Below are 27,722 nucleotides of genomic sequence, written 5' to 3' on the forward strand. Positions count from 1 at the left end.
ATCATTATGACACAAACCATAATAGTGTCAACATCCCATCATCTCAAAATAAGTGATCGAAAAAAAACACAGCTTGCGCAATTATAGATTCCAAACATAAGCCTTATCAGCACCTCTTGCGATAAGTATATACAACGGAATCCACCATGTGCGCCTCACATGAAGTAATTTAAGATCACTACCTTTTGCGCAATAACCTCTCTAAAGATATTTTGGTGACCAATTTGCGTTCATTCTTAGTGCGCCCAACTAGCACAGATGCGCCCAACTAGCGCATTGAATCTTACAATGAGCAAATTAATATACTACTAGTAAAGCATTTTATCCACAGTCTAATGAGCAAGGTCAATGTCTAAAAAACTCAGTTGACCATTTACCAAAGATAACACTTATCATACCGAATACGCCCACATAGCGTACTTTAGGCTCCCACAACAAAGAAAAGATCAAGGAATATCGGTCATCTGTTTCTCCCAAAGACAATCCGAGGATTCACTTAATAGCTAAGGCTCTGGCTTTTACCGATAGGTAAGTCAATGGGTTTGCAATTTTGCATCTAGAATCGTTCTAGGATATTCCTTATGTAAGTCATCGAAGACAAAACATGAATTCTCCCAAAGCATTCCCTAAGGATCGTACATTCGAGCATATAAATTACATCACCCATGTCCATCATATCTAAAATAGAGGACTGCCCACCCTAGGTGGCGACAACCTTATAAATTCTTGGCTCATAATGACTAAGGAAAAACTTCTTTTTGGACCATTGATCATGCCTCAGTGGTCTTCATCGATCATCGTTGGCCTATCATGGCTTGACGAAATCTAAGAACCACTATTTGGATAACTGTTTTAGGCTGTAAAAGATTTATTGGAACTAGCAACCTTTTTGCGCTCCTAACTTTTCACCATAAAAACATAAGGTAAATCCCTACGGATCTACTTATCCAATTCTCCAATGAGAAGTTGGGTCACAATGTCCACAAATCAATATTCCGAACTTATGTCAATCATAGCCTAAGTCAAAATAACCTCACTCCCCAGGAGGAAGTCAAGGAGGAAGTCAAAATAACCTCACTCCCCAGGAGGAAGTCTTCTCATGGTCTACACTTTCCTCAATGATGCGACTTTTCGGTATCTAGCGAGCCTTATGCCTCAACAATGACTATCCAAATTACGCATAACTTTATAACAGTTTTGTGTCATAATGGAAAATCAACCAAATTATAAAAAAAGGTTAATCCTCAAAGACTTTGTCTTAAACTGCTCAGCATTGATCCACTTTCTAAAAATAGGGGACTAGAGCCTTAGGCATTATCCTAGGTTCTTTATCATCTTGCGAAGCAATCATGAATGTTTCCCTCTCAATCACCCAGTGATGACGTGGAAAATTTTCACATTCGCTACCACGCAACTAAGAATGTAGAGTATTCTTCTCTAATGGAGTAATCCATTAGTAGGCACATCGCTCCCACTGTCCCTAGGATATTGAAAATTTCTTTCCATTCTCAACTAGGCTACATAGAGTGCTATGCTTAGAATTCTCTATCTTATAGAGTTCCAAGAACTCTATTCACGTCACATTTACTAATAAAACTTTATGTGACTTAGTTATACTACCACAAAGCTGCTTACCTATATGCACATGACCCGGAAGGTTTGCATGACCGCATACAATAATGCGCCACACGACCCTTTGTGTTTACAAGACAGCATACAATAATGCGCTATAGAACCCTAGGTCTAAACTTCGCAATCTTATGAGAAGTAAAATAAAGATAAGCTGCTTAACGGTTACAGATCGCCCGTAGATGGCTCTCCGCTAACCCATTACTCAAATGGAGTGTAAAATCTGATATGGAGGGCACTTAGTTAGGGATATAGGCAACAAACTAGTGCAATTCCCAATTAGGAAACATTTTGCGCCGTTATCCACCTAACATTAACAATATTTAATTCCTTATCTCTACTACACCATTGTGTTGTTGAGTACTAGGAATAATCAATTTTCTAAGCATCCATCTCTATTCACAGAGTTTTCTAAAAAATAACTCAAATAGATACTCGCCACCTTGGTCAAAACTAAAAGCATGAATGCTGTTATCTAATTGATCTCAACCTCATATGTGCAATGTCAAAAATCATCTCAAAACTTTTGACTTATGGGAGATCAAATAATCTTGACTCAGATGCGTATCATAATCTATAAATGTGTCGAGATTGAGGCTTAGCTATCATACCCTTACACATATCTAGTTACAAATATCATAGTGGACTAAATGCGCCAAAACAAATGACCTTCTACGGCTTTCCTACTTACTTGTGCGCACCCATTGCGAACAAAGTTACACATTCATATGAGAGCAGGATGTCATAAGCGAGTGGGCCCGAGAAGGCCTACTCAAACCATCGTGTCATCATCTCATTAATGTGATTAAGTATAATAAGCCACTGGTTCATGACCAATGTCATAAACTAATTCCAATCATCTTAATGTGTGAGTTCTCGAAGACAAGTTTTAAAGGTTTAGGCCCAACTAGGTAATGACTCACGACAAAGTCATATTCACTAGATCATAAAAAAGATGTCATGGAGATATCAACTGCGCCTAAGTCGCAAATTTAACTAGTAAGTGCTAATCCCCTGCACCTTCAAGTCAATTTTATTCTACATACACTTTAATACATCTAGTTGAAAGATGACGATACTCCTCTTGCCATATCTATTTCTCGCTTCATAGTTACTTGCAATTAATTCTACTATCCATAAGAAAGAGAGAATAAGTTATCACCTATGGCAGCTCCTAAAGTAACTTAAGCGCGAATGAGGCTAAAGAGTCTAATTTCAACACAATGCTCTCACAAGCGATGCGTCAAATTCTTAGAGTCATAACAACCTTGTCGGCCTTGACCTTTTCATTACTATGCTGCAACGTTTGCGCTTAGTGGTAAATGTTATTCAAAACGTTAGCCTAGTAAAGGAATCACACAAAGAAGCACCTCATCCATGTCTCACACTCAAGTGTGGAAACAGTAAGTGTCTAGACTTAGACAAGTTGGCAATGCTAATAGATTTTGCAGCCACCAAGCGCTAATCTTTTCACTTAATGTTAATAGATTTTGCAGCTTCTAAGCGCTAATCTTTTAACTTCACGTGATATTTCAATGCACACTATTATAGTGCACGAAATTTTTGCTCCATCTACTCCCAATAATTGGGTAGAGAGCAAAACACTGCTCAAACTGGCTACTCGTCTTACACTTAATGACTAATTTATTTAAGCTCGCATTTCTTGGATGACGTGACTCTTTAATGTTACTTCATCCAATGATGTAACATTATTTACAAGTCAAATTACAAAGTCAATCCACACAGCTCAATAGTCAAGATCATATTTAGATCTATTGAGGGCTTACTAGTTTCATAACTCCAAAACTCGCCAACCAAAACTACGTAGCGTGCCGCTAACCATAGCGCACACATTAGTTTTTATTATGCCAAACAAGGCAACAAAAAAAAAACACGGCGACTTTGAGTCATGTTTCCTTACATTGGCTCAATTAAGGTTTGACCTAAAGTCTCCAAGACTTTTGCTCATCTAAAGAATGTGATTAGTTTGTTCACATTTGAACATCTCTACTAAGTCTAGGTCAACCAAATTAACTTCCATAATCTAAATCAATTTAGAGAGAAATTCGCATTAGGATTAATTTGATTAGTATAATATAACTTTGCCGCAAAAATCTAAATTAAATAGTGACAATATTACACAAGTCGCAAGATCGAAAATCCGCTATGCTCGTAATCATCTCTTGCGCCACAAGTGACAATTATCCAAAATTTAGTTTAATTTATGCGCAAAATATTGATTTTCGGGAGTTAATCTACAAAGATTTCACTCAACCGAATAACCTGCCACTGACTATGGCATATACAAAGCATGATAAATTCCATACAATAGCATCTTAATGTAAATTTACAAATAACTCATGCTATATTCATTTAATAATGGAATTCTAATAAATAAATAAATAATCATACTCCTCTAATTACAACATATTACAAACCCAAAAAAATATGCTGTATTTAATATTTAAATTATGCCATAACAGAAAGTATATCATACTGAAATTTTCTGGAATTTTAAATAACTAATAAACACACATAAAATCAGAAATAAATATTCCAGAATCTGATAAAATACTATAACTATACCAGTAAATAATAAACTACATCAATAGTCTATAATAAAAAATTCAGCCCCAGAAAGTTAATCATGCAACACCAGATGCATTTTAAAGCAAAAATAATGCATTATTAACACAGAAAAAATATTTTATATTTTCTGAAAATTTTCAAAATTTTACAGAATGTAGAAAAATTAATTCTGAGTCTAACAGTACAAGCCACGCATAAAACAAATATGTAATGAATTAATTATGACCATTTAACGCGATTCAGAATTAAAAATAAAACAAACAGTGCCTAATACATCAACAGCCAAGCCAGCCGAGCCGGCGGAGGAAAACGGCGCGGCTCAGCACGCGGCTCGGTACGCGGCTCAGATCGCGGCTCGGCGGACGGCTCGATGCGCGGCTTAGCCCGCGGCTCAGAGCACGGCGCACGTGAGTGGCGCGGAGGGCACGCGTGTGGACAGCGCCGCTGACGCGCGCGTGAGGGCGCGTGCAGGCGCATCGGTAGAGCATCTGGCGCGTGGGAGCGCATGGCTGCGCGTGGGAGCGCGTGGAAACGGCTCACGGCGTCAGGTGGAGCGTGCAGACCACGCGCCGCCTTCCAGGATGTTTTCTGGTCCGATTTTTGTACTGCCGGACTCTTTTTTTCAAAATAAAACTATTTATGGTATGAAAAAAGACATTAATGAACATAAAAATATATTTATGCTCCTAATCTGATAAAAGTAATTTTTTTTTTTCTCCTCTACAAATATTCATGTGTATAATGTATACATATACATATAAAAGTATACACATGATTAAAGGAAACACGAAAATATCCATTAACTAAGCTCTGATACCAATGTAAATCAAAGTATAAAAAATGCAGCGGATAAAATGTTTAGATCATACCTTTTTGATGATAGAACCTCGTGGATAAATCACGTGCTTCCAGAGTCTGATAAACCAACCCAGCAGTGAAGTGATATCACAGATTGAATATCACCCACACAAATCACAGTGCAAATGACTTGATCGTTGTTTTTGGGAGAGAGTCAGTATATGGGTAGAAACAGATCATACGTTGTTTGTCTCTTAATCACTCATAACCCATATATCAGATATATAATATGTTATTATTATCTATCCATATCAGTAATGGAAATAATATCTGTATCCTGAGTGGTTATCCTAAATAGGTTTGAATTCAATTTCAAAATCTATTTAGATGAGATTCAAATTCAAATGATCATGCCACATGGACGCTCATTACTAACAATTTCTAATGCTCTTTAACCTTGCTCGTCATTTTGATATACATTGAAAATTGTGCTCCTACATAATGCATGCGTAGAAAAACTAAAAGGGTACAACAAGAGCAGCAATGTTGCACATGTACGCAGATAAATAGGAAAATATGTATATAATACGTACAATTGTTACCTCCATAAATTAGATAGATATAATATATATCCATGACCAAGATACATAGATAAATATATATCCATGACCAAGATACATAGATAAATATGTATATAAAATAGTCAAGTAATTACCTCTTTCAATTATTACTTGTTAAAAAATCTAATAATAATGTTCAATTATTAATTAATCTAAAATCGGATGCTAGATCTTTTTCTCTTCAATTTCTATCTCGCAATCTATCTATACAAAAATACATATCGCGCTCTCTCTTTATTTTGTATAAGAAGTCACGAAAAAAACAGATAGTCTTAGGAGAAATACTATAATGTGTGTTAATAATTGGAGAGAAAGAAAGAGCTTAGGTCTTGTTGTTAGAACTAATTAATAATTGGAGACAACTATTAGATTATGTAATAATTAAAAAGTAACAGAGGTAAACACTTAACGATTTTATTTACGCATTTGATTATCTATATATATGATGGGGTTATAAGAACTAATGGTTAAATATATGGATTACCTTAATAATGTTAATAATAGAGGAAAATAATTCATAAAATTATAAACGAAACAAACTTGTTCAAAAATAAAAATTATCGATGTCGAGAAAAAATAAATAAATAACAAAAGCAACCCCCTTCAAATTTCAAATCCTCTGGATTTTATATATTTATTTTGGTTAATTTTGCTTTTACAATTTCATGGATTAGGTCCCCACTTTGCATTAATGTGATTAAATTCTCTATTTATCTAGTTTTTTCATCTCTAAAAAAATCTTTTCCTCCTACTTCAGTAAATTAATTTTATTCTCTTATAAGTCTAGAGAAAATTAGGTAAAAACATTCATCTAATTTGAAATATTTCATAAATGTCTGATTGTGTTACCTAATTATGTAACTCAAATAATAAACTAGTCAAAATTAACATATAATTATTTTATTTTTTAGATAAACACGCTATTGGATGAGACATAACTAAGCATATTTTATTTTATATTAAAATATAAAGTACACTAACATTATAGTTTTATTTTAATATCTAAAAAAGATATTTATTTATTTTAGTTAAATGTTTATATAGTAGGTAGTGTGTGGATTTAGTTTGGCATGATGAATTAGATTTTACAAAGAATATATGAATTCCATAGTTCAGCTAAAAATAATTAGGCCTTGTTTGGGAATAGGTTATTTTAATAATTTTTTAACTTTTTAGTTAAAATATGAGGTAAAAAAATTAGTATGTTTGGAATGATTTTTTAGTTTTTTTCCGAAAAGATGTTTAAAAAGTAGAGAGAAAAGTGAATCTTTGACTTTTTTATATAGATTATATACTTTTTAATTTTTTTAGTAACTTTTTTACTTTTAAGCTAAAACATTCATATATCAAACGAGGCCTTAGTATTCAAAAAATAATTTTACTGAAGAAACTAATGCAGTTGCTGAATCCTAAACTATATTTCACAATGCACCAACAAAATTATAATTATGTCAAAACAAATGTTAGAATTTGACAACAATTTTAGAAAGCCGCCAAATGAAACCTATTGCAACTACATTTTAGTTGTTTTAGCACAATCTTTGGTGGCAAGAATTTTCACACGTTATGCGAGGATATGGGGTTCTTTGGCGCGAATATTTTACACCAATAAAATTATAATTATAGCCAAAAGGAAGGTTAGGATTTGGCAACAATTTTAAATAGTCGCCAAATGAGAAACTATACCGACTATATTTTAGTTGTTTTAGCACAATCTTTGATTATGAAAAGTATTCCCACGTTATGCCCGTGCATGCAAAAACGACAGAGATTTTTTATTTTTTTTTGTTTTTTTGGTGCCCTTTTGGCGCACAGCAGTACCTGCTGTACAGCAGGCACCCCTTTCCCGATATGAGGTTCTTGGCGTGAAACTTTTAGCAACTACGCCTTTATTTTGTCCGTCAATTATGATACTTTTATTAACTAAAGTTTACTGCTTAATCTTATATTTTCAACGAGATGACAAATATATTTTTTATAATAAATAAGGGCAAATATGTGAAAATAGTATTTTGGCAAGTGCAATTATATTATTGCCAAAACCTTTTGCAAATGTTTTTAAACCAAACGGTCCAAACACAAATTAAGAAAATCTGAGGCATTAAATAATAAGGCTTCAGCCAATTCATCAATAATCAATAATAATAAAGAAAAATATGCGTGATTTTACAAAACTACCCCTTATTTAGTCCATTCGAATTTTCTGACCGTTGGGACCCGTTGGGCGACACAAGTTAACGGTTATGCAACATTTTCGAAAAAAGAAACTCCCACTCTCAGACACCATCACTTTTTTCCTTCAAATTGAGAAAACCCAAAAAAAAACAGACACAAAGTGCAAATCTCAACCCAAATCAATGGGCTGTGCATCTTCCAAACTCTTCAGGAAAGATCTCAGACAAGAGCTTGTGTTTGGCAATGGTGATTCCACCAACCATGTTGTCTCTCTCACTTCAAGCACTTATGGTGTTCTCAAACTTGACAAAGATCAACAACAACAACAACAACAACCCGTTTTGATTGAGTCGAAGAAGAGATCGCCGACTCGAGAAGAACCCGAAGTCATAAACGCTTGGGAGCTCATGGAGGATCTCGAAGAAGAAGCACCCATTTCGATTCAATCCAAGAAAAGCCCGAATTCGAGGGGTTTTCTTCGTGGGTTTGCGGATTTGGATTCTAGAAGTCCCTTGAAGTTCTTGAATCAGATGGCTTCGCCGAAGAAATTGAAGAGATTTGGAGGGAAAGAGAATAAGGGGATTGTTAATCGGTTCAATGGCGTGGTGGGTCGATGGGATTATAGCCCGAAAAGGACTTTGACAGAGAATTCGAAAAAAGCATCGCCAAATTTGAGAATTCCAGTCAAAGGGTCTGCAACTGATGTGAAATCTGATGATTTGAGGATTGAATCAGGGGTTTTGTCGCGAAGAAGGAGTTTAGGTCCCATGTTTGATCCAGAACTCGTAGCGTCTTTCGAGAAAGTACTCTCAGAAGAAGAAGAACAGATCAAGAACATGGTCTCTGTAACACCCAGTTCAAGAAAGGCAAGAGTTTTTAGAGATTGTGAGCCTATTCTCAATTTATTAGAGAAAAAATGCGTGCCGGGTAGTGAAAATACCGTGGTTGTATACACGACGACGCTTCGAGGAATTAGGAAGACATTCGAGGATTGCAACAAAGTCAGATCAATCATCGAATCGCACCTTGTTCAGATGTTCGAGCGTGACGTGTCGATGGACTCGGGGTTCAAGGAGGAACTGAGGGGACTAATGGGGACAAAGGAAGTGAAAGTCCCACTTGTGTTTGTGAAAGGGAGGTTAATAGGAGGAGCTGATGAAATTGTGAGGTTGGAGGAGGAGGGCAAATTGGGAATTTTGTTCGATGGGATTCCGAGGGCGTCAGCTGTGTGCGACGGGTGTGCCGGGATCCGGTTTGTGATGTGTTTGGATTGCAGTGGGAGTTGTAAGGTGTTGGGTGAGGATGGTAAGAAGACAGTGAAGTGTGGAGAGTGCAATGAGAATGGGTTGATCCAATGCCCTATTTGCTGTTGATTCTAAGTTAACAGCAATGCTATGAATCACGAAAAAAAAAAAAAAAAATCACGAAATTGTGCCCTACTGCCTGCCATAATTTTGTGACAGATTTGGTAAAACAATTTTCGTGACTCGTAGACTTATTGCTAAGTTAAACTTGTTGGGTTGACTTTAGGCTGACTTGGGTTGTTGGGTTTTATAGTTTTTATGATGCTAGTTTTGGTTCTCTTGCTTCTTGTGGAGATAGAAAACTGGGAATTTGACGCGAAAAGTGGGGTTTCTAAAGTGTGTTTTGGTCCCCCTTTGTGTGTCTGCTGTTGTTTTGAGTGGATATGCCTTTGTATCTTTTGGATATTGGTTTGTTCAATTGATTCTATTTATCTTCATAGTCGAGAAATATGACAATGGCAATTGAAATGTTGCAAGCCAAACTCTCACAAAACATTGTGAACTTGTTCAAATTTGATGATTGAATATGTTTTGTTTTGGAAAAGCTAAGCATCAGTAAAGTACACCGAAAAGTGTATATATTTAAATTTAATGTGATGTGGATCACATTTAAAATGAATCTGATTCGTACATTTCATCTTCTATTTTTTTTTTTTTTTTTGGATCAGTAGCAATTGGTGGTTTTGTTTAATTTCTATGAAAATATTATTTGAAATTGGATGTAGATTTGTTATTTGTCCAGCAGTTGAGTTAAGTTAGGTATTCTCACACCATTCGTAGAGATAGTTTACAACTAGACTCTAAAGTGAAGATTCAGTAACCATTGTTTGGGAAGGGCTAAAGTAGTTATTTTAGTCACAAAAGATAAAATAAGTTATTTTAGTCATAAAAAATAAAACATCACATCAAATTTATAATCATTACACTCTTCTCTCACAAAAAAGTCAAAAAAAATCAAAAAAATCTTTCCCAAATCAAACTTTTTAGCCCAGACTAAAATAGTTAAAAAAGTTAAAAAACCATCCCACTTCGCAGACGGAGGCTAAGTGTATGGAAATAAAGCATACAAAAAATATATAGATAATATAATGTATGATAAAATTCATTATGGATGGGATGTGAGTCACACTTAAAATAAATCGCAACCACTTAATATACTTTTTGTATTTTATTTCCATGAACTTAGCACTCTCACATGTTGAAAAAACAAAAAACCAAAAAAAATTGTACTTGACACTCGTATGCAAATGGTCTTAGTGTTGGTATGCTCCTAGCTTTACTCGTACTTTACTCAAATTGAGTAGGAGCTTGAGGTTTTGTTTGGCAAAGTCAAATTGGGACTAAAAAAAAAAAGTACAAAAGATAAAATAAATTTTATAAGATAAAATGTCACATTCAAATCATAATTATTTTACTTTTATTTTCACAAAAGTAAAAAAATCAATTTACATGAATTTTTTAATCCCAAACTAAAAAAGTCTAAACTCAAAAAAACCAATTAAAATTTTTTTTACCAAACCACAACTGTGAAAAAGATTCATTTGAGGTGAAACATTCTAATGAATAAATTCAAATTTAAGTAAATTTGGCAAGTGTCAAATTGGAATGGAAGCTTAGTGAAATGCTTGGGTAGAAGTGTCAAGGGTTAAGTTTGGACTGTACATAAATTTAAGTAAAAATTTGAATAAAATTCAATTTGCTATGAATTCGAGTAAAGGATGATGAAAAGTGATTTAAATTTAAGTTTTGAGTCTATATTTGAGTGAGAGTTGGAGATATCATTGAGATATTAGTTAATAAAAAAAGGTTAATTAGTCCCATTTATATGAAATTATGTGTCTTATTTCAATAATTTCTTTTTTTTAACCAAAATCCTTAAACATTAAAAAAAAATTAAAAATTAAAAATTGATGAATAACTAATGAGTTAAAAAGGCTTAACCACATATGATAGGTTACCATTGGTGATACTAGATAACATGGTCACTTAACTATGTAATGGTAAGTTGCCAACTCCGTCCAAATCTTGAAAACTTATCCTACTAACCGTGTATGTAGTTGCCTGGATAACTAGTTCCAAAAAAGTTGAACCTAAGACATTCGGTATAATACTCAAATCTTTGCACTCAACTAAATCCCTTAAGTAATAAAATGGCTTAATCATAGAGGGGTGATCTCCATGGCTAGGTCCTAAGAAACGAGACATCAGAGATTATAGTTAGGTGATATATAGATTTTTTTGGGAAGATGGTTTACGGGCTTTTTTGGTTATTTTATCCACAAAAGACAAAATAGGCTATTTTAGTCACAACAAACAAAACATCATATCCAACATAATCATTACACTCTTCTCTCACAAAAAAAAAGCCAAAAAACTCTTTCCAAACCAAACTTTTAGCCCAGGCTAAAATGGTCAAAAAGTCAACCCACTTCCCAAACAAAGCCATTATACAGTAGAATCACTTAAACATGTAACAGCAAGTGTAAATTCACACACAGGCAAAAATTTAAATCTACATTACTAACAGTAAGTACAATTCAGACAAATTAAAAAAATTAACCCTACTAATCATATGTGCTATTGTCTAAATAACTCACACCTAATACCTTGGGATTTATATCCCAAAAATGCTTGAGACCTCCTTTTTTTTGGGAACCCCCACAATCCTTTGGATTTCAACTATTGATGTATGTGTGGGATCTACACCATTAATGGTTGAGATCTAAAAGAGGTGGGGAGTTCCAAAAAAAGGGTCTAAATCATTGTTGATTTATACCCAAAGGCTTAGTCAATCGGAATTGTGGTCACTACTGTGCTAAAAGCACAACCGTGACTGTTATGGCTTAATTTGAAGTGCATTATAGGTTTAATTTTATGATCTTAACCGATTATTTTATAAGTTTTGTTGAGTACTTCATGCCTACCAAAAATTATATTAATTGGATATCAATAACTATATAATAGGTAACTAAAAAAATAAACACTAAGTTTTTTTTTTGAGAAATAACATAAAAAATATACAATTTGATCCTATAGTTATTGATATTTGATTAATATGATTTTTGGTAGGAATGAAATACTCAATAAACCTTACAAAATGAACAGTTCAGATCATAAAAATAAGTTCATAATGTATCTCAAATTGAGACACAATAATCACTACTATGCCTTCAGCACAAGGCACAGCAATGACGCTATTACCTAGTCGACCACACCCTTGGGTTAGGAAATGTTTGGTACATTCCAGGGTTTTCCAATTCCGGAAATTAGGGTAAATAAGATTTTACGGTAGATTGTTTTTTTTTCCTGAAATTAGGGTAAATAAGATTTTACGGTAGATTGTTTTTTTTTCCTATAATTAGTAACACTGATGAACTCGACAGACCACATTACACGTTTGGATACCAATCATTAAACTTCAAATCCAACGACCAATAACCACTTGCCACGCCAACAAACCAATTCCAGATCAAAGTACATTCACACATCACCCTTACAACATCATGACGTGGCAAGCAATTACACGTTCCATTCTTTTCACACATATGGTCCCAACAACACCCAATAAAAACTTGCGTTTACACGTGTCGTGGTAACAATTTAGGAGGCTCTCATTCTCACAGGTTGACAGCGGTCGTTGCCACCATCTAGCCTCTCTCTCTCTCCCTCTCTCTCTCTCTCTAACCCATCTGGTTAGGCGTCATGGCTGGGAAGAAAAGGAGGAAAGTGAAACTGTGAGTTCTATATCCATGTATATCTCAATTTTGCTATACATTTTGTATTGATTTCAATTGATTGTTTTTGGGTTCTTCACATCAGATCAATCTAGGGTTTTTATAATTCAGTATCATAGAGTGTTTTCCAGTTATTTTTTACTTTGGATCTTTTGAATTGGGTTGAAAGCTGAATAGTTTTGTGGGTCTTTTCTCTTTCACTTCCCCTTACTTTCATTTGAATTTTGCAATCTTACAAGTGTATGTTTAGTTGGGTCAAGTGTATATGTGACCTGGACTGGGTTAGCCAGAAAAAGGTGAGATTCAACAGAATTGTTAATGTAGGACTAAATTCAGTTTCTGGGTAGTTTAGGCTTGGGCTGTTTGAGAGTTACATTTGATTAATGGGATTTCTCACTTGATAATTTTGGGGGTTTTGCTAATTATGTCTACTCAATTGTTTTCTGTTTTTCGCTATTGAACATGTGATCAATTTTGGGTTGGAAAGAAAAGATTGAGATTCATTTTTATTGATGGTGTTGGATTGAGTTTGATCATGGCCTCTTTCAGTGTTTGATCAATTTTTATCTAATTGGATCATTTTCAGAGTCGTCACTAGGTTTTATTAGTGGTCAGTCTCGATTCTGTTACTTTTAGGTTGTTATAGCTATTTTTAGCATCGTAGCTGGGATTCTATGCGCACTTACGGTAAAAGCAATTTTGGTGTTTGGAAAGTGATTAACACACTACTACACTTTTAATGGGAGCATTTTTTATTTTTTTTTGTATTTCTATTGCTGCCCATAGCTTTGACTTATTGAGGGTTTTGTTGTCGGTTGCTGCATGTAAACTCATTACTAATATCACCTACCAAGTTTGTTGTTTTAAATCACAACTAATCAGAATTGTATGTTTGTAGATTAAGTGAAACGATCATGGATGGCGAAAGAGTTATGACTAGGGAGAAGGAAGTGCAGGGAGAGCAACAAACCTGGTCTGAGCTCCCAACAGAACTTTTGGAACTGATTATGTCCCACTTAACCTTAAAGGAAAATATTTGTGCTTCTGCGGTGTGCAAGAGATGGTTCTCGATTGCTGTCTCAGTCCAAGTGGTGAATCAACCCCCATGGATTATGTACTTTCCAAAATTTGGGGACTTGTATGAATTCTATGACCCGGCACAGCGCAAGTCTTATTCCGTTGAATTACCACAGTTGCACGGATCAAGGGTTTGTTATACTAAAGATGGTTGGTTGCTTCTATACAGACCCCAAACACACCGTGTTTTCTTCTTCAATCCCTTTACTCAGGAATTGATCAAATTGCCGAAATTTGAGATGACTTACCAGATAGTTGCCTTCTCTTCTGCTCCAACTTCTCCGGGATGTATTGTTTTTACAGTAAAGCATATCAGTCCCACAGTTGTTGCTATTAGCACCTGTCATCCCGGGGCAACGGAGTGGACCACTGTTAATTACCATAATCGCTTGCCATTTGTCAGCAGTATTTGGAATAAGCTGGTTTTCTGCAACGGGCTCTTTTATTGTCTGAGTCTTACTGGTTGGCTCGGGGTTTTTGATACGCAAGAGCGTACATGGATTATCCGTGTTGTGCCTCCCCCTAAATGCCCTGTGAACTTTTATGCCAAAAATTGGTGGAAGGGCAAGTTTATGGTGGAGCATGAGGGAGATATTTTTGTTATATACACTTGTTGCAGTGAAAACCCTATTGTATTTAAGCTAGATCAGACAAACAAAGTGTGGGAAGAAATGAAAAGCCTTGGTGGTGTGACCTTTTTTGCAAGCTTCTTGTCATCCCAAGCAAGAATAGACCTTTTGGGAATAATGAGAAACAGTATCTACTTCTCTAAAGTTCGTTTCTATGGAAAGAATTGCATATCATACTCTCTTGATGAGCGCAGGTACTATCCCCGTAAGCAATGTCATGATTGGGGAGAACAAGATCCATTTGAGAGCATTTGGATTGAACCACCTCAAGACCGCTCAACCCTCGTTTAAAGAAGGCTTGGGATGGAGGTGAGAATGTTCAAGTGAGTCACTCTCTGTTGTCTATTAGTTATCTTGTTTTATTGTAATTGCATTGGGTAGGTTGTCATTGGCAGTTTCGTACAAGAAATTGCACTGGTAGTCCCTTTTAGTCTTGGAAAATCCTCATTATTATGTTCTCTTCTTGCTCTTATTTATTTCTAGCTAGTCGGAAAACCAGATTGAGACAAGTTGTGCTCTAGTTCTGGATGTTGTGAATTCTGAATTTTTTATGTAGTGACTGTTGACCATTGATCTTCCTCTTTTTTCCATTTTTCCAAGCACCTAATTTACTTGCAATCATTTCAACTTTCATACTGCTGCTCTTTTTTTCTTTGGGTAGTTTTTGTTATGTTTTTATTATTTTGGTAGAGATTATGATATATATATATACATATACATCTATCACACCAGGTCAGCCTACAATCTCATCAATAGCTGTATAACAGTTGTTTGTTGTGTTGGCCACAATATCCATTATTAAAAGAAAACAGGAAGCATTGGAGATGAATAGAGCACTTGGCATAAGTTAGCACTTAATTCTCTGCCAAATGAAACCTTATATCATATATGTCGTGCCAATCGACATTCAAATTTTTTTATGATATCCAAAAGGGAAAGCTGGATGGAAATATGCTGTGTCATATGCAAACTTCTCCATAGTTTTTGTCTTATTTAAAAGCAGGGTAAGTAGTTATCAATCTGTAGGATTGTTCATTGATAACCAAAAGGAAAAGCTCTGACCAACTCCTAACCTAGATGATACTCTGTAGTAGGATGTGAAGCTTCCATTTTTTTTTTAGTAATTATTTTAATGCCAAGTTTCCTTTAAGAAGCAGGCCTCATTGCTATCAACCCGTAGTGTTATCTGCTCCTGAATGCCAAACTTAGTGCACCAAATTGGCCCTTAGTTACTTGCTGAATCCAAAAGAATTTTCTCAAATTTTTCCTTCAGATAACCAACAGTATGTGAATTGTAACTGATCTGTTTAGATCTGAATGGTGACTGATCTATTTAGATATCAGAACCTTACCATAGTGACATTTGTGAGCATTACAGTTTGCAGCAAGCAAGTTGTGACATCAAATCATGGACATGGAAAAGCATGTCAAAGTAAGTTGCGATGCTCATCACATGTTGGATTCACTTGGTTGCATGTCTTAGGCTGGCAACAAGCCAAGGCCACTGACAGCAGCATGTCCTCAGAAAGCTGCAGTGTGTTTTCTAATTGATGGAAACAAGCACAGGCTGTTTCAGTGGTTTATTCTCAATTAAGTGTTGCTCAATGGCAAGGCATTGACACATGCTTTAATGCACTGCACTTCTGGACGCTTGTTTGATTGCTATGTGGCCTTGCAAGCTTTTTCTGTGTGGATAGCATTGGCAATAGGCACATTTCCTGGCATGACATACAAGTGTCTCTGTGTCACTGGTGCAAGACTGCAAGGGAACAATAGTAATGGAAGAATTTACTTGGAGATGTTTTGGAAATTCATGGTGCTTGACTACTCAAGGGGTAATTAGGCAATTGGCATGAGTCTGAGGTTTTCTACTGGGAGGAAAACAACATAATGAGCAATAGCTGTCACGATAGACAGATTGGAATTTAAGTTGTAGAGATTAGGATGGATATGCTGCAGAGGAACTTCTTGTGGGGGAGTTTTGGGAAAGGAGTTCAAATATCATCTTAAGTTCTAGCAGCGAGTGGCCGGGGCCCTTTGCCATTTTTGTCAGCTCAATCAAGCCTTTTTGGAATAGTGGCTATGAAGATATGCTGACGAAGAGGAACAGTTATTATGGAAAAGGGTGATTGATTGCAAGTAAGGGTGGAACTAGGTAGAGACAGGGGGCAAAACACCCCATAACCTTGAAAATCCCTTTTATGTACAGTATAATTACTCAATAGCAAGCAAGATGAGTTTTGCCTGTGACCCCCCTCCATTTATTTAAGCTATTTGTATAGGCTATAGCATATATGTTTCCAATTATAGCATAACCTATACAGTTGTCTATTTAGGCTACATGTGACTGGTGTAAGACTATATGCTTGTGTAATCCATTGAATGCATCAATGGAGTAGAGAACAACAACACTACTAATTCTTTTTCAATCATTATCTTCCCATCTCCACTTTACTTATCAATCTCTTATTTGTCATATATAAAATCATCTTATGTTCTCTTTCAATCTCAATCATACTAGCCATTCACAGGTTCTCCCCACCAACTCTTAAATTGTTTTTATTGTCTCGCACAATCTATCGATGAGAGATACTCATTTTCTTCTTTTTTCCCTCAAACTCATATTTCTTATCTCTATTCTGTATTTGCAATTCTGACTTTTGAGCTCCCCAGCCTTCTATGTTTGAGATCGATTCCCTCTCTTCTTACCAGGTTACACTATATCTATGTGTTTAAATTTATATGTATATGTTTACTTGCATGTATTTATAGATCAATAGATTGTCGTGTTATATTCTGTTTGATTAATAGTGGACTCTTCTGATGTGATTTGAGGTCTGATGCAAAAGGATTCATTTTGAAGCGCCTGTTTTCCTCGAGAATAGGTTCAGGTTTTGGTATGTGTTTGCATGGCTGTTTTTTTCTGGTTAAACTTATCTGGGTAGCCTAGGAATTGATTACTTGTTAAATTTATCGTGTTAAGTTGATTGTTAATAGTGCCTAGTATCACACATAAAATCTCCAATTGATTCATGAAATTAGGGGTTTGAGTTCATATAACTTAAATTTGGCTTTATGAAAGATTTTTTAAAGATTTTTTGTTGCTTGATTATTATTTTCTTCATACTTTTAATAATAAGAAAGCTGGCAATTTAAATACCTATATATTTACCATATCTAGACTCCCTACAACAAAATTCTAGTCCCGCACTGATAGCTAGTTACATCAAACGAAGTTCAAAATCAGTATGCGGTGGGATTGGAAAACCCGTTAGGAAGGGATGTCTAGACTTTCTCAAACATTTGCGTTTTGAGCTAGGTGATTGTTGGAGGATTCAATTTTTGCATGATTTTTAGTGCTAGGATATTTTTTTATCAGTGACATTTCTAGAATTGTATATTGTTGTTGTAAATAAGGATGCCTTGGTTGCCATTGAGCCTCTACTTCTAAGACGATGTGGGAACCTCCTTTCCTTAAATCTCTCCAAAGCCTGGAAATTGGAGGTCATGGATGGGTTCCTTGAACTCCTTTATAGGTGATGGTTTGTATAAATAAGGGATAAAAAGAGGTGGAGTCACAAAAATGGAACTTTGTCAGCTAAATCCTTTCCTTTTGAAGTTCAATTGGTAATCTAGAATTTCCAAAAGTGGCATTTTTTTGTTTGGACAGCCATGTTAGGTTCCGTCCTTACCAATGATAATTTAGTGAAAAGAGTTTGCAGATTACCTTACTAGAATTGCTTATTTTGTAAAGTAGAGGAGATGATGGACCACTTGTTGATTCATAGTGATGTTGCCGAGGAATTATGCAACTTGTTATCCATTGGGTTCAATGGGCGATGTCAGGCCTTGTTTGGAAGCTTTTAGAATGTTGGGGTAAATGGATGTAGGGTGAAGAGGAAGAAGAAAGCTTGATATATATATATATACATTGTTGAACTCATTTTCTAACCGCTTAAATTTTTGGGACAAGTGGTGATCTAACATATTAAATTGCCATGGGTAGAAGAACTCAACTAAAAAAAGCTAGCTATTTGAGGTGAAGTTGCCCTCAAGCTAATATATTGCACATTACTTTCACCCACCTCACGTGCTATAACATGTTATACAGCCTTGAGTAGAACTCAACTCCAAAAGCAAGCTATTGAGGTAAGGTTGCCCTCAAGCTTATATACTGCACATTACTTGCATACCCGCCTCATGCTATGTTATACGGTCTTGGATAAAACTCAACTCCAAAAGCTATAGCTATTGAGGTGAGGTTTTTCTCAAGCTTATATATTGCACATTACTTTCATACCCACCTTACACGCAATGTGCTCACTCGGCAGCATCAACAATGTAGTAGGACCTTGCTTCATACTCTCCCTCACACGCAATGTGCTCACTCTACAGCATTTGCTGCATGTAGGCCAAGAACACACACCATACCCATTCTTGGATACTCCAGCTCTGATATTTCATGATCAATGGCTGAAAGAGCCACATGTACAAATCTTTATTTTAACTTTTTTAAACTCAAAAACGGGTAAGAGAGGTTTTTAAGCTCATAATGATGTGGCATTCATAAACTATTGATTTTGGGTTTCGATGTTGTGTTACAACCTTATGCCTTGAAATGAAGAACTCTATTTCCTACCAGAAATGGAGTGGATCATCTTCATCTCAACTGTTTTTCTTTACCCATTTAAGCAAGCTGTCTTCTTGATAGAATCTATTACTGATTGTTGTTGCATTTATTTTCTTGCTAGAGTGCTTCTATTTCAAAAAGTTCTTGGCTAGTTTGATTTATCTTGAGCAATTACATTTCTCAGGTCCATTTCTCCAAAGAGCAGTTTGAAAGTAGTCTAATGATTGTACTTCTCACCCGGAGCATTTCCGGTCCCAAAAATCTGGATTATTTTAGCTCCATAGAAGCAGCATCCCGACAAGGAAGCCGATTCACTTCAGGAAGCTTGGCTCAGTGAAATTCCATATACTGGGGACCAAAGGAGTTGCATCTTTACTTCAGCATTGGCATCTGAAGTTCTGAGGCTTTCCAGATCCATGGAAACAACTATGGCACAACGCATGAGTTCAAGCCCCAGCAATGTATTATATCTCAAAATAGTTCCAAAATAAAACTTTTAAGATCAGATCTGTTTAGTGCTATTCTTGTTGCTATGTTTAGTTGAATGTAGTTGTTGACTAGATGACATGTAAACTGTTACTCCTCCTTTGAGGACTCCTCTCATGTTTGTCATTGGTTCAGTAAGGTATATCGTTTATCTCTAGGTATAAGGACATAAGGCTGTCTTCAGAATTCAAATTGCCATAGCACATCTACTTTTCAATTTAGCAATAACAAATATAATACTGTGCTATTTGCTCAGTTAGATTATTCATGGAAGGGGTATATGAAATTTTCCTAGGTTATGTTTGGATGACAAGAATCGTGAATTCTATTACTACAAATCCCATTACTGGTAATAAAATTTGTGTCAGGTCAATTTAAGTGATTGATTTGGTTAGGAATTTACAAAAAATGACATATAATTTTATATATTTAGATATGAGTCCATTTACTAGTTTTATTCTTAAATAGGAATGTGATTTTTTTGTTGGAGATGTGAGCAAAGGATTCTCCCAACCGAGGATTCAACGCAACCAGCCATCTCGTTCACGTAAACATTTACCCGAAATCTCACTGATCAAATTTCATCGTGGAACATACCATTTTTCTTGACAAACAAACACAAATTTTTTGTTGCTCAAATTGGGGATTGCATTCTTGTCCTCAGATGTCACAATGTAATGAATGAGATTTAAAATAAAATTCTCATTCCGCCACTTCATTCCTGCCATCCAAACGACCTATAACTACATAACCCATTAAACACAGGAACAGCAAATCTGGTGATTTGTGCCTTTGTCCAATGAACAAAAGGATGAGAGCTAAAAACGAAAATATCCAACCATGGATTTAGCTAGGATAATAATTTTGGATGTGTTTTGTAAGCAATTATTATGTAAAAAAAATTGATGAGCAATTATCCTTCTTTATTTAGATAATAACATATCATAAAACTTTCAAGTGCATTAATCTTTTACTGAATAGGGGGAAATGAGAGAAAACTATCCGAAATGTAGAATAATTTTTAAACATATTAAACAGAGAGATTCAACTTCTGAAGACAATTATAATGAAAATTGGCTCAGCCAGTTGCATGGAAAGTAGAATTCACTGGTGCAATCTCAAACAAGCATCACAAATCTATATATATATATATATATATAGAGAGAGAGAGAGAGAGAGAATCATGAATACATCTTGTTAGACAAATCTCTCAAACAACGTATAATGATAAGAATTCAGGACAATTTACAAAAGATAAGTCTAAAGCTTTTGTTGGCAAACATGGGGAGTACTGAGAGTTGGAAGTAAAAGGAGCTAACAGAAGCAATAAAGCACTGCCCTCGTTTATCTTTCTTGTCCGGTAATTGCATCTGCCGAGCAATGCAAATATATTAGTAGGGGTTATACCGGCTACGCCCACCATGTCCCCTGTCACTGCTACGTCTTCCACCACTTCGGCTTCCTCCGCCACTGCCACCACTCCTGCCACTTCTCTGCTGTGGTGGTGGACTGCTGTATGGCTGTGCTCCTGGCTGTTGACTACAGTAACAGACAGGCAAGTTTAATTCTTAAAAAGACATGAGATGATCCATAATAATAATGATAATGACGACGACGACGACAGAGATAATAATAATGACGGAGAAGCAGAATCAAACGAATTAACTTACAAGACATATCCAATCCTTCCATCTGGCAAAAGCATCGGCATCATTGGCATGCCACCAGGAGGAGGTCCCCTTCCATAGATCGGTGGCTGCAAAACAGTGGCATCAATATCAGCAACCACAACTGAAGAAACAACGCTAGACCTAGCAGGTTTAAAAGGAATAGACTCATATGCTAAGCCTTTCTTTGTTGTTCTTACAAATATGCAGGCATATATGTCGTTGGGGAGTGTTGTAGATACAAATACGCGGGACATAAATGTCATGGGAGAGTTGTGTTTGTAGATTCAACACTTCTAAAGGTGGTTTGCCCGTGTCAGTCTCTCATCCAAATATGTTCTATTATTTTTTAAGACCTGAACATGTTTCGGACAATTTGTTGGGACATGTGTCCATCATTTAGATACATATGAAACAACTTTAAATAAAATCACTTGATATACATTGATAAAAGGAAAAATAATGTAGATTTATATACATTAATAATCCATCTTCCTTTAAACTTTAAGAATTAGTGTTACGTTGCATTTTTTAATAATCTTTGAATGAAATATTCATATATATGACATGCAATGAATATATAAAACTATATATTTTAAATCTCCCCCACATGTTGTATCTTGTATTTTTTGAACATTGCTAAGTTGGCATGTCCGTAACGTGTCGTGTCGTGTTTTCAAGTTCATACTTCTTAGATTATATGTTTTATGTAGCATAACAGAACAAAGTCAACCAGTTCAAGTTGTGACAATAAAAGTGGCACATCATTGACATTGTATATTTGGCACCTATTGTGCAATAACTATTGGGAAAAGATTGCATTACTCAATACTGATCCCTGTTAGTTGAGAGTGCAGGGAGAGTGGATAGATATTATATATATATATATATATATAAATTCTTTCAAATGAAACTGGGCATCTTACTTGTCCAAAACCTGCAGCGCCATATCCTGCACCCAGAGCGCCATAGGCACCCCCAACCAAACCATAACCAAGACCGGGTGGGTATCTTGGAAGTAGGGCCGACTTCTGTGAATTTGAAGCTCCAGAGGACTTCTGATCAGTCAGCTGTGGCTTCGCAAGAGAGCACTCCAAAACTTGACCTGTCAAATGAAATTGAAAAAACAAAAAGCATCATTGCACATGATGGTTCAGACAATGTAGGTTGCTGGAAGTGGACTAGGTACCAGCATAAGATGCAAGTGGTACCTTCAGACTTGAGCCTCCAGCACAATCTCTATATCTCATTCATCAACAAGAATTATTGAAAATCACACGAAAAAGGAAACAGTTTTACCATCTATCTCATATTTCTCAGTGTTCTTTAGAGCCTTCAATGCATTTGACCTTTCAGCAAAGTGAACAAAACCATATCTGTTCTTCTCATGGCCTGCTTTAGCAGGAGGGAGAACAACTTTTGTGATCTTTCCATGATATTCAAACAGTTCTCTTAGCTGATCCTGGGTAATGTTTTTGGGCAAATTCTTCACATAAACTGCTTTAACCTGTATGAGAAAGCCAGAGGTTATGACCTACGATTCCATACCCATTCAGTATCATATTTGATGATTTTCAAACACATCTAACATCAATATGCAATATATTGTTACTTTATACAAAAGAAAACAAATTCAGCTCAGTTGCAGGTGACTTTTTAGACAAACTAACCAAATTATACAAAAGAACAAAGTTATTAAGGGCAACAAACATTTATTATTGATTCTCAGCATCAAATAACAGCAGATATACATAATTGTCGACATGCAACAGTTATCAGCTGTCACCATCTATGTAAAAGCAAAAACACAAACGTGTCAGTGACAAGTTGCCTAATATTAATACAGGATATCCAATAGGACAAAACTGCCTTTGGAGAAACATATTTGAAAAGTAAACAAAAAAGAAAATATGAGGAAGTATTGCAATATAGCCAGAGAAGAGCTCGCCAGCAAAAGAAGACAATATAGAACAGTCCACAATCCATAAGTAAACTACACACCCTTTAAGAAATTGTCCAAAGAACTAAATCTGTGGACATGTATGCAAACACATCAATACACATCAATTATTGTTAAACGAATAAATACCAAGGTGAAAGTTAAAAATTAAGTGCAAAGCACCTGTGAAGTAGCTGAAGAATCCACATTTTTCGGGTCAGCCCAACTTACAGTTGGAGCATTATCATCAAGCTTAAATTCTGGTTTTGACATGCTTTGTCTTGAATACTCTGCACAAGCATGGTTATAATACTCAACAAACGCAAATCCACGGTTGCGGGTGGGGTTTTGTGGGTCCTGTAATAGTAAAGAAGATAGATTAAGAAAAAGTCAGTAGAATGATAATGAATAGAAAGTTAAATAGATATTAGTACATTGCAGTACATTTTTGGATAAATGAATAAAACATGGTATAAAAAATAAAATATTGGGGAACACAAACCTTCAGCAGCTCCACAGCAATAACTCCAGGTCCTATCTTAGTTACGACCTTCTTCATATTCTCCTCTCCCCAGTTTCTTGGAACATTACCAATGAACAATTTATGCTTTGCTTGAGAAGTTGAACACTTGATCTTTTTTCCCTGAGAAAGAAAAAAATTTGATGAAAGGTTAATGCTACGGTGGGCATTCACAGCCTCTGAAAAACAGCAACATGCTCAGGTCATCAAACTAACCGTCAAAACAAATCATGGCTGTATATAAACATCAAAGAAACATTCTATTTGCTTTACCTTCAGTTCTGTATTATTAAGCTCCTTAATAGCCTTAGAAGCAAATTCCTTTGTTCTAAAGGTGACAAAGGCGTAACCCTTGTTCTCGCTTGAGTCCTTTTCCTTCATTATTCGGACCTGTTAAGGCATATAGAATAATGTGTTGTTTAAACTCCACAAAAAACGTGCATCCATATATATAAAGGCATGTATCATACCTCTACAACTTCACCAACCGATTCACAAAAGTTCCTTAGATCCTCTTCAGAAACATCTTGTGGAATGCCACCCAAGTATACCTCCGACCCATGCGGAGGTAGTGCAAGAAGCTCAGCATGCTTTTTTTCCACATCCCCTTCAGCGTCAGCAGGTTTCATGTCCTCATCACCATCTGAGCCTTTTTGCACATCAGCCCCATCAGCAGCAGTATCCTCTTCCCCTTCTTCCTCTTCCTCTTCCTCTTCCTCTTCCTCCACCTCCTCTTCAACCTCTTCCTCTTCATCTTCCTCTACTTCCTCTTCTACTTCTACTTCTTCATACTCAACCTCCTCCTCTACTGTCTCCTCAAGATCATTGTCTCCATCAAAGTCCACCCTCTCCTCCGAATCATCACGCTTTTCAGGTTCAGTTGGCTTCTCAGGTTCATCTGACTTAGCTGCTGCTGCCCTTGCTCTTGTCCTCGGCATCTTATCGATCTAATAAGGTAAGCTTGCACAGCAACTGTGACGGAAGCACAGAAGCCGGAAGCATTTGCAGAAAACAGAATAATATAGGCAGGTGGAGAAAAAATGAAAGGGCAAAAGGAGTTCCAGAGTAAGAATCTTGACTGAATCTGTGCCATGATATATGGCTCCAAGGAGTAGCAATTTGAATAATTTTCAAATAAGGGGATCATAAAATAGTAGCAATACCAATAGAACAAGCAAGAGAGAATTCTGAATGATAATCAAGAGGATGATGATACTCAACAGGTGCAAAATCAATGAAGCAATGAGGTCCCAAAATTTGAATATCGATTGATGCCGGAAAAATAATGGCCAATTTTTACTGTTTAACTATCATGCAGAAAGACAAACCAAGGCAACAGCAAAACAAAAAACAAGAAAATGTCTCCAGACAGCAACTAAATGGGTTTGGTTTGGTCGTCAAGAAATAGTCCTGTCCAATCCCAAAAAACAAATGTCCCAATTGGTAACCTTCCTGCAGTAAGTTAATGAATAGGAACTGAGAATGTAGAGACCAATTACTAATCCTAAAGAAACTAAAATTATCAGTGGTCAATAACATAATTGATTGATACCAATTCTATTAGCTCGTGTACAGAACTGTGGCATGCTGGATAACAAGCACGTTTTTTTGGATAACAAGCACTTTAGTTCACATTTTCAACAAAGAAAGGTTAGGTCAGTTTTTTCTTGTAAAGTTCAGCCATGCTTTAAAATGGTTCAAAAAAACTCCTCAAATTTTCAAACTCAGGAAAGAGACTTCGGCGCTATCAATTTCCTGTTTAAGTTATCAATTACTTTACTATTTTAAAAATTTTGCATTTGCCAAATTAAAATTATATAGAAAGAGTAAAGTAAAGCATTACAAATTAGAAAAATTACATTTCTAGGCCAACCTTAACAGCTGAATATCTACTATCCATTCATATTGCAGCAACATACATATACATAATAGAAATCAACAGAAAAAGGAATAAAAGGCCCACCCAGTATGAGATTTCAACAGAAAAAGGAATAAAAGGCCCACCAAGGAAACATACAAGAATATTGTGTTAAACACTTATTATATTTTCTCTCCCTTCTTTTAGACCATTAATAAGGGAAAAAACCCGACTCCGCTCCTCTTTTTGATGGCATGCCAACATTTAACCATTTTGCTATAATGACTTTGGCCAATTTTAAAATTTATAAAATGTTGCAAGATACACCCTCAACAAGGGACAGAAAGCGGCTCTGGTTCGTGAGTAGGTGCTTCTTCCTCTGAGCTACCATTACCAAGCTGTGTCTGCCCAGGTGTAGAAGTGCCATATACAAATATGTATCAGCAATTATGCAATGAGCTTCACAATATCTAGGTCAAAACATACTATAAAAAAGCCAATACTCTTAAGGCAATGTTGCAAGGACCTTCGACCATTACAATGCACGCACTGTGAAGAGGACAGTGATGTGCTGCAGATGATCAGATGTGTTACATCCAAGGTAGGATTATATATCATATAGTAGGAATATTGTTCATCTTCTATAGGAAGTAGTTTGAACTAATTCTACCTATCATAAATTGAGCTCCTACTACGTTGTTTGTAAAAGAATTCCACTCGTAATTGTTGATGTTTGGCTTTATAATTAGAAAAACTTGGACAACATTAGAAGCAAATTTCCGAGTTGCCAAATTGGACAAAACAAAAGTGCTCCATGTTTTGGAATGTGTTTCAAAATGGAGATTGCTAGAAAGAATTAGCAAATTCTAGTAATGCCACGTCAAGGCAGGACACAACCAGCAGTACAAAATTGAAGAAATGGAAACTTGGGACTTGGAGTGCCTTAATAAAATACAAAATTGAGCGTCCATCATGGTGAATACACAAATTCAAAAGCTCACATGGATGATGCAACATAAATTAAGATTGACAAGTTATTAATAGAGATGGGGAAAGCAACACATGCAAAATTATTATTTAACAACTAAGTAGCTAAAATAAGAGCCAAGTTGATTCAACATTTTAAAAGGCAATCAACCTTTTGGCTCTGTTTTGATGAGTGGATTTAAAATGAAGGAACTTGAGCTTAAATTTATTAAATTGTAGATTGATAATACATCAGACTGTTTTCAAGTCCCTTTAAACCGTTCTGGATTAACAATTAAAGCTTAGCTTCAACCAACATCCGTAGTTTGCAAAGTTCGCATACCAAACAATCAATTAAGATCTTTAAATAGGTTTTGGTTTTCCGATTGTCACCCAAAAAAAAAAAAAAATCAAAAAAGTGTAATATTTAGGTTGAGGTTGGAGATGCTCAATCCAGGCTAGTCCCTAATTAAATTAAAAATCTTATTGACATAAAGTCAGCTTAGAAACAACAATCAACAACTGCAGATTAACTAACAATGGGATTCTTTTCATACATGTAAAATCTCAGAAGAAAGGAATTAAACACGCCCAATGATAAGTATCAATTGAACATAAAAATAAAAAAATAAACAATAAATACAACACACAATACCAATGATATTAGGATCAAACCTTAGTATTGGCCAGTAATATAGTCCCTAAATGCAATCAAACAAATAGTGCGATAGATCGAAAGAGAAAGAAAGAGGAGTGAAACTCACCGGAAAAAGGCTGGCCTGACCGGAGAACCACCGCGATCGCTGAGGCTGCGGGAGGGAGGCAGACTGGTAGAGAGCGGAGAGCAGTAAGGGGGCGCCGTGTGAGAGAGAGCGAGAGAGAGAACCGAGATGTGATAGAAACCCTAGGGGCATATATGTAATTTACTACACGGGTGAACTCGCCCCGGCTCGAATCCAATGGGAGATCCAAATTCTACCACCGGGTATATATCATCGTGGGTCCTTATCGGGTCGGAGTTAACATGGTATCATTCACTTTGATTGGTTCCCATTTTTTAAAAACAGTTTTTAAAAAATTCTACACTTTTATTTTTCGTGT

General features: G+C 35.8%; 3 protein-coding genes across 6 annotated transcripts; 2 read left to right on the forward strand and 1 right to left on the reverse strand.

Moving 5' to 3' along the window:
• Nucleotides 1-7,886: 7,886 nt before the first annotated feature.
• Nucleotides 7,887-9,552, forward strand: LOC114317051 (Glutaredoxin family protein). The gene has a single exon (XM_082919550.1). The coding sequence runs from the start codon at nucleotides 7,994-7,996 to the stop codon at nucleotides 9,182-9,184; it is 1,191 nt and encodes a 396-aa protein (XP_082775676.1). The 5' UTR covers nucleotides 7,887-7,993; the 3' UTR covers nucleotides 9,185-9,552.
• Nucleotides 9,553-12,501: 2,949 nt separating this feature from the next.
• On the forward strand, nucleotides 12,502-19,926 carry LOC114317054 (F-box/kelch-repeat protein At1g57790). Of its 2 annotated transcripts, none has more exons than XM_028263744.2 (3): nucleotides 12,502-12,849; nucleotides 13,748-14,864; nucleotides 19,370-19,926. In XM_028263744.2, the coding sequence occupies exons 1-2, from the start codon at nucleotides 12,818-12,820 to the stop codon at nucleotides 14,844-14,846; spliced, it is 1,131 nt and encodes a 376-aa protein (XP_028119545.2). In that variant the 5' UTR covers nucleotides 12,502-12,817; the 3' UTR covers nucleotides 14,847-14,864; nucleotides 19,370-19,926. The 2 variants fall into 2 exon arrangements, with proteins under 2 accessions (XP_028119545.2, XP_028119544.2); XM_028263743.2 differs by having other exon boundaries at nucleotides 12,504-12,849; nucleotides 13,748-14,878.
• A 917-nt stretch (nucleotides 19,927-20,843) lies between these two features.
• LOC114317052 (heterogeneous nuclear ribonucleoprotein Q) lies at nucleotides 20,844-27,604 on the reverse strand. Of its 3 annotated transcripts, none has more exons than XM_028263741.2 (9): nucleotides 27,386-27,604; nucleotides 24,268-24,769; nucleotides 24,071-24,187; nucleotides 23,780-23,920; nucleotides 23,461-23,634; nucleotides 22,638-22,845; nucleotides 22,265-22,443; nucleotides 21,342-21,427; nucleotides 20,844-21,210 (listed from the first exon to the last, which is right to left on the reverse strand). In XM_028263741.2, the coding sequence occupies exons 2-9, from the start codon at nucleotides 24,733-24,735 to the stop codon at nucleotides 21,063-21,065; spliced, it is 1,521 nt and encodes a 506-aa protein (XP_028119542.2). In that variant the 5' UTR covers nucleotides 24,736-24,769; nucleotides 27,386-27,604; the 3' UTR covers nucleotides 20,844-21,062. The 3 variants fall into 3 exon arrangements, with proteins under 3 accessions (XP_028119542.2, XP_082775677.1, XP_082775678.1); XM_082919551.1 differs by having other exon boundaries at nucleotides 24,268-25,249; nucleotides 27,386-27,518; XM_082919552.1 differs by having other exon boundaries at nucleotides 24,268-25,207; nucleotides 27,386-27,503.
• Nucleotides 27,605-27,722: the final 118 nt, after the last annotated feature.

Source organism: Camellia sinensis, chromosome 3, assembly GCF_055761805.1.
Source record: "Camellia sinensis isolate YWXY chromosome 3, ASM5576180v1, whole genome shotgun sequence".
NCBI lineage: Eukaryota > Viridiplantae > Streptophyta > Magnoliopsida > Ericales > Theaceae > Camellia > Camellia sinensis.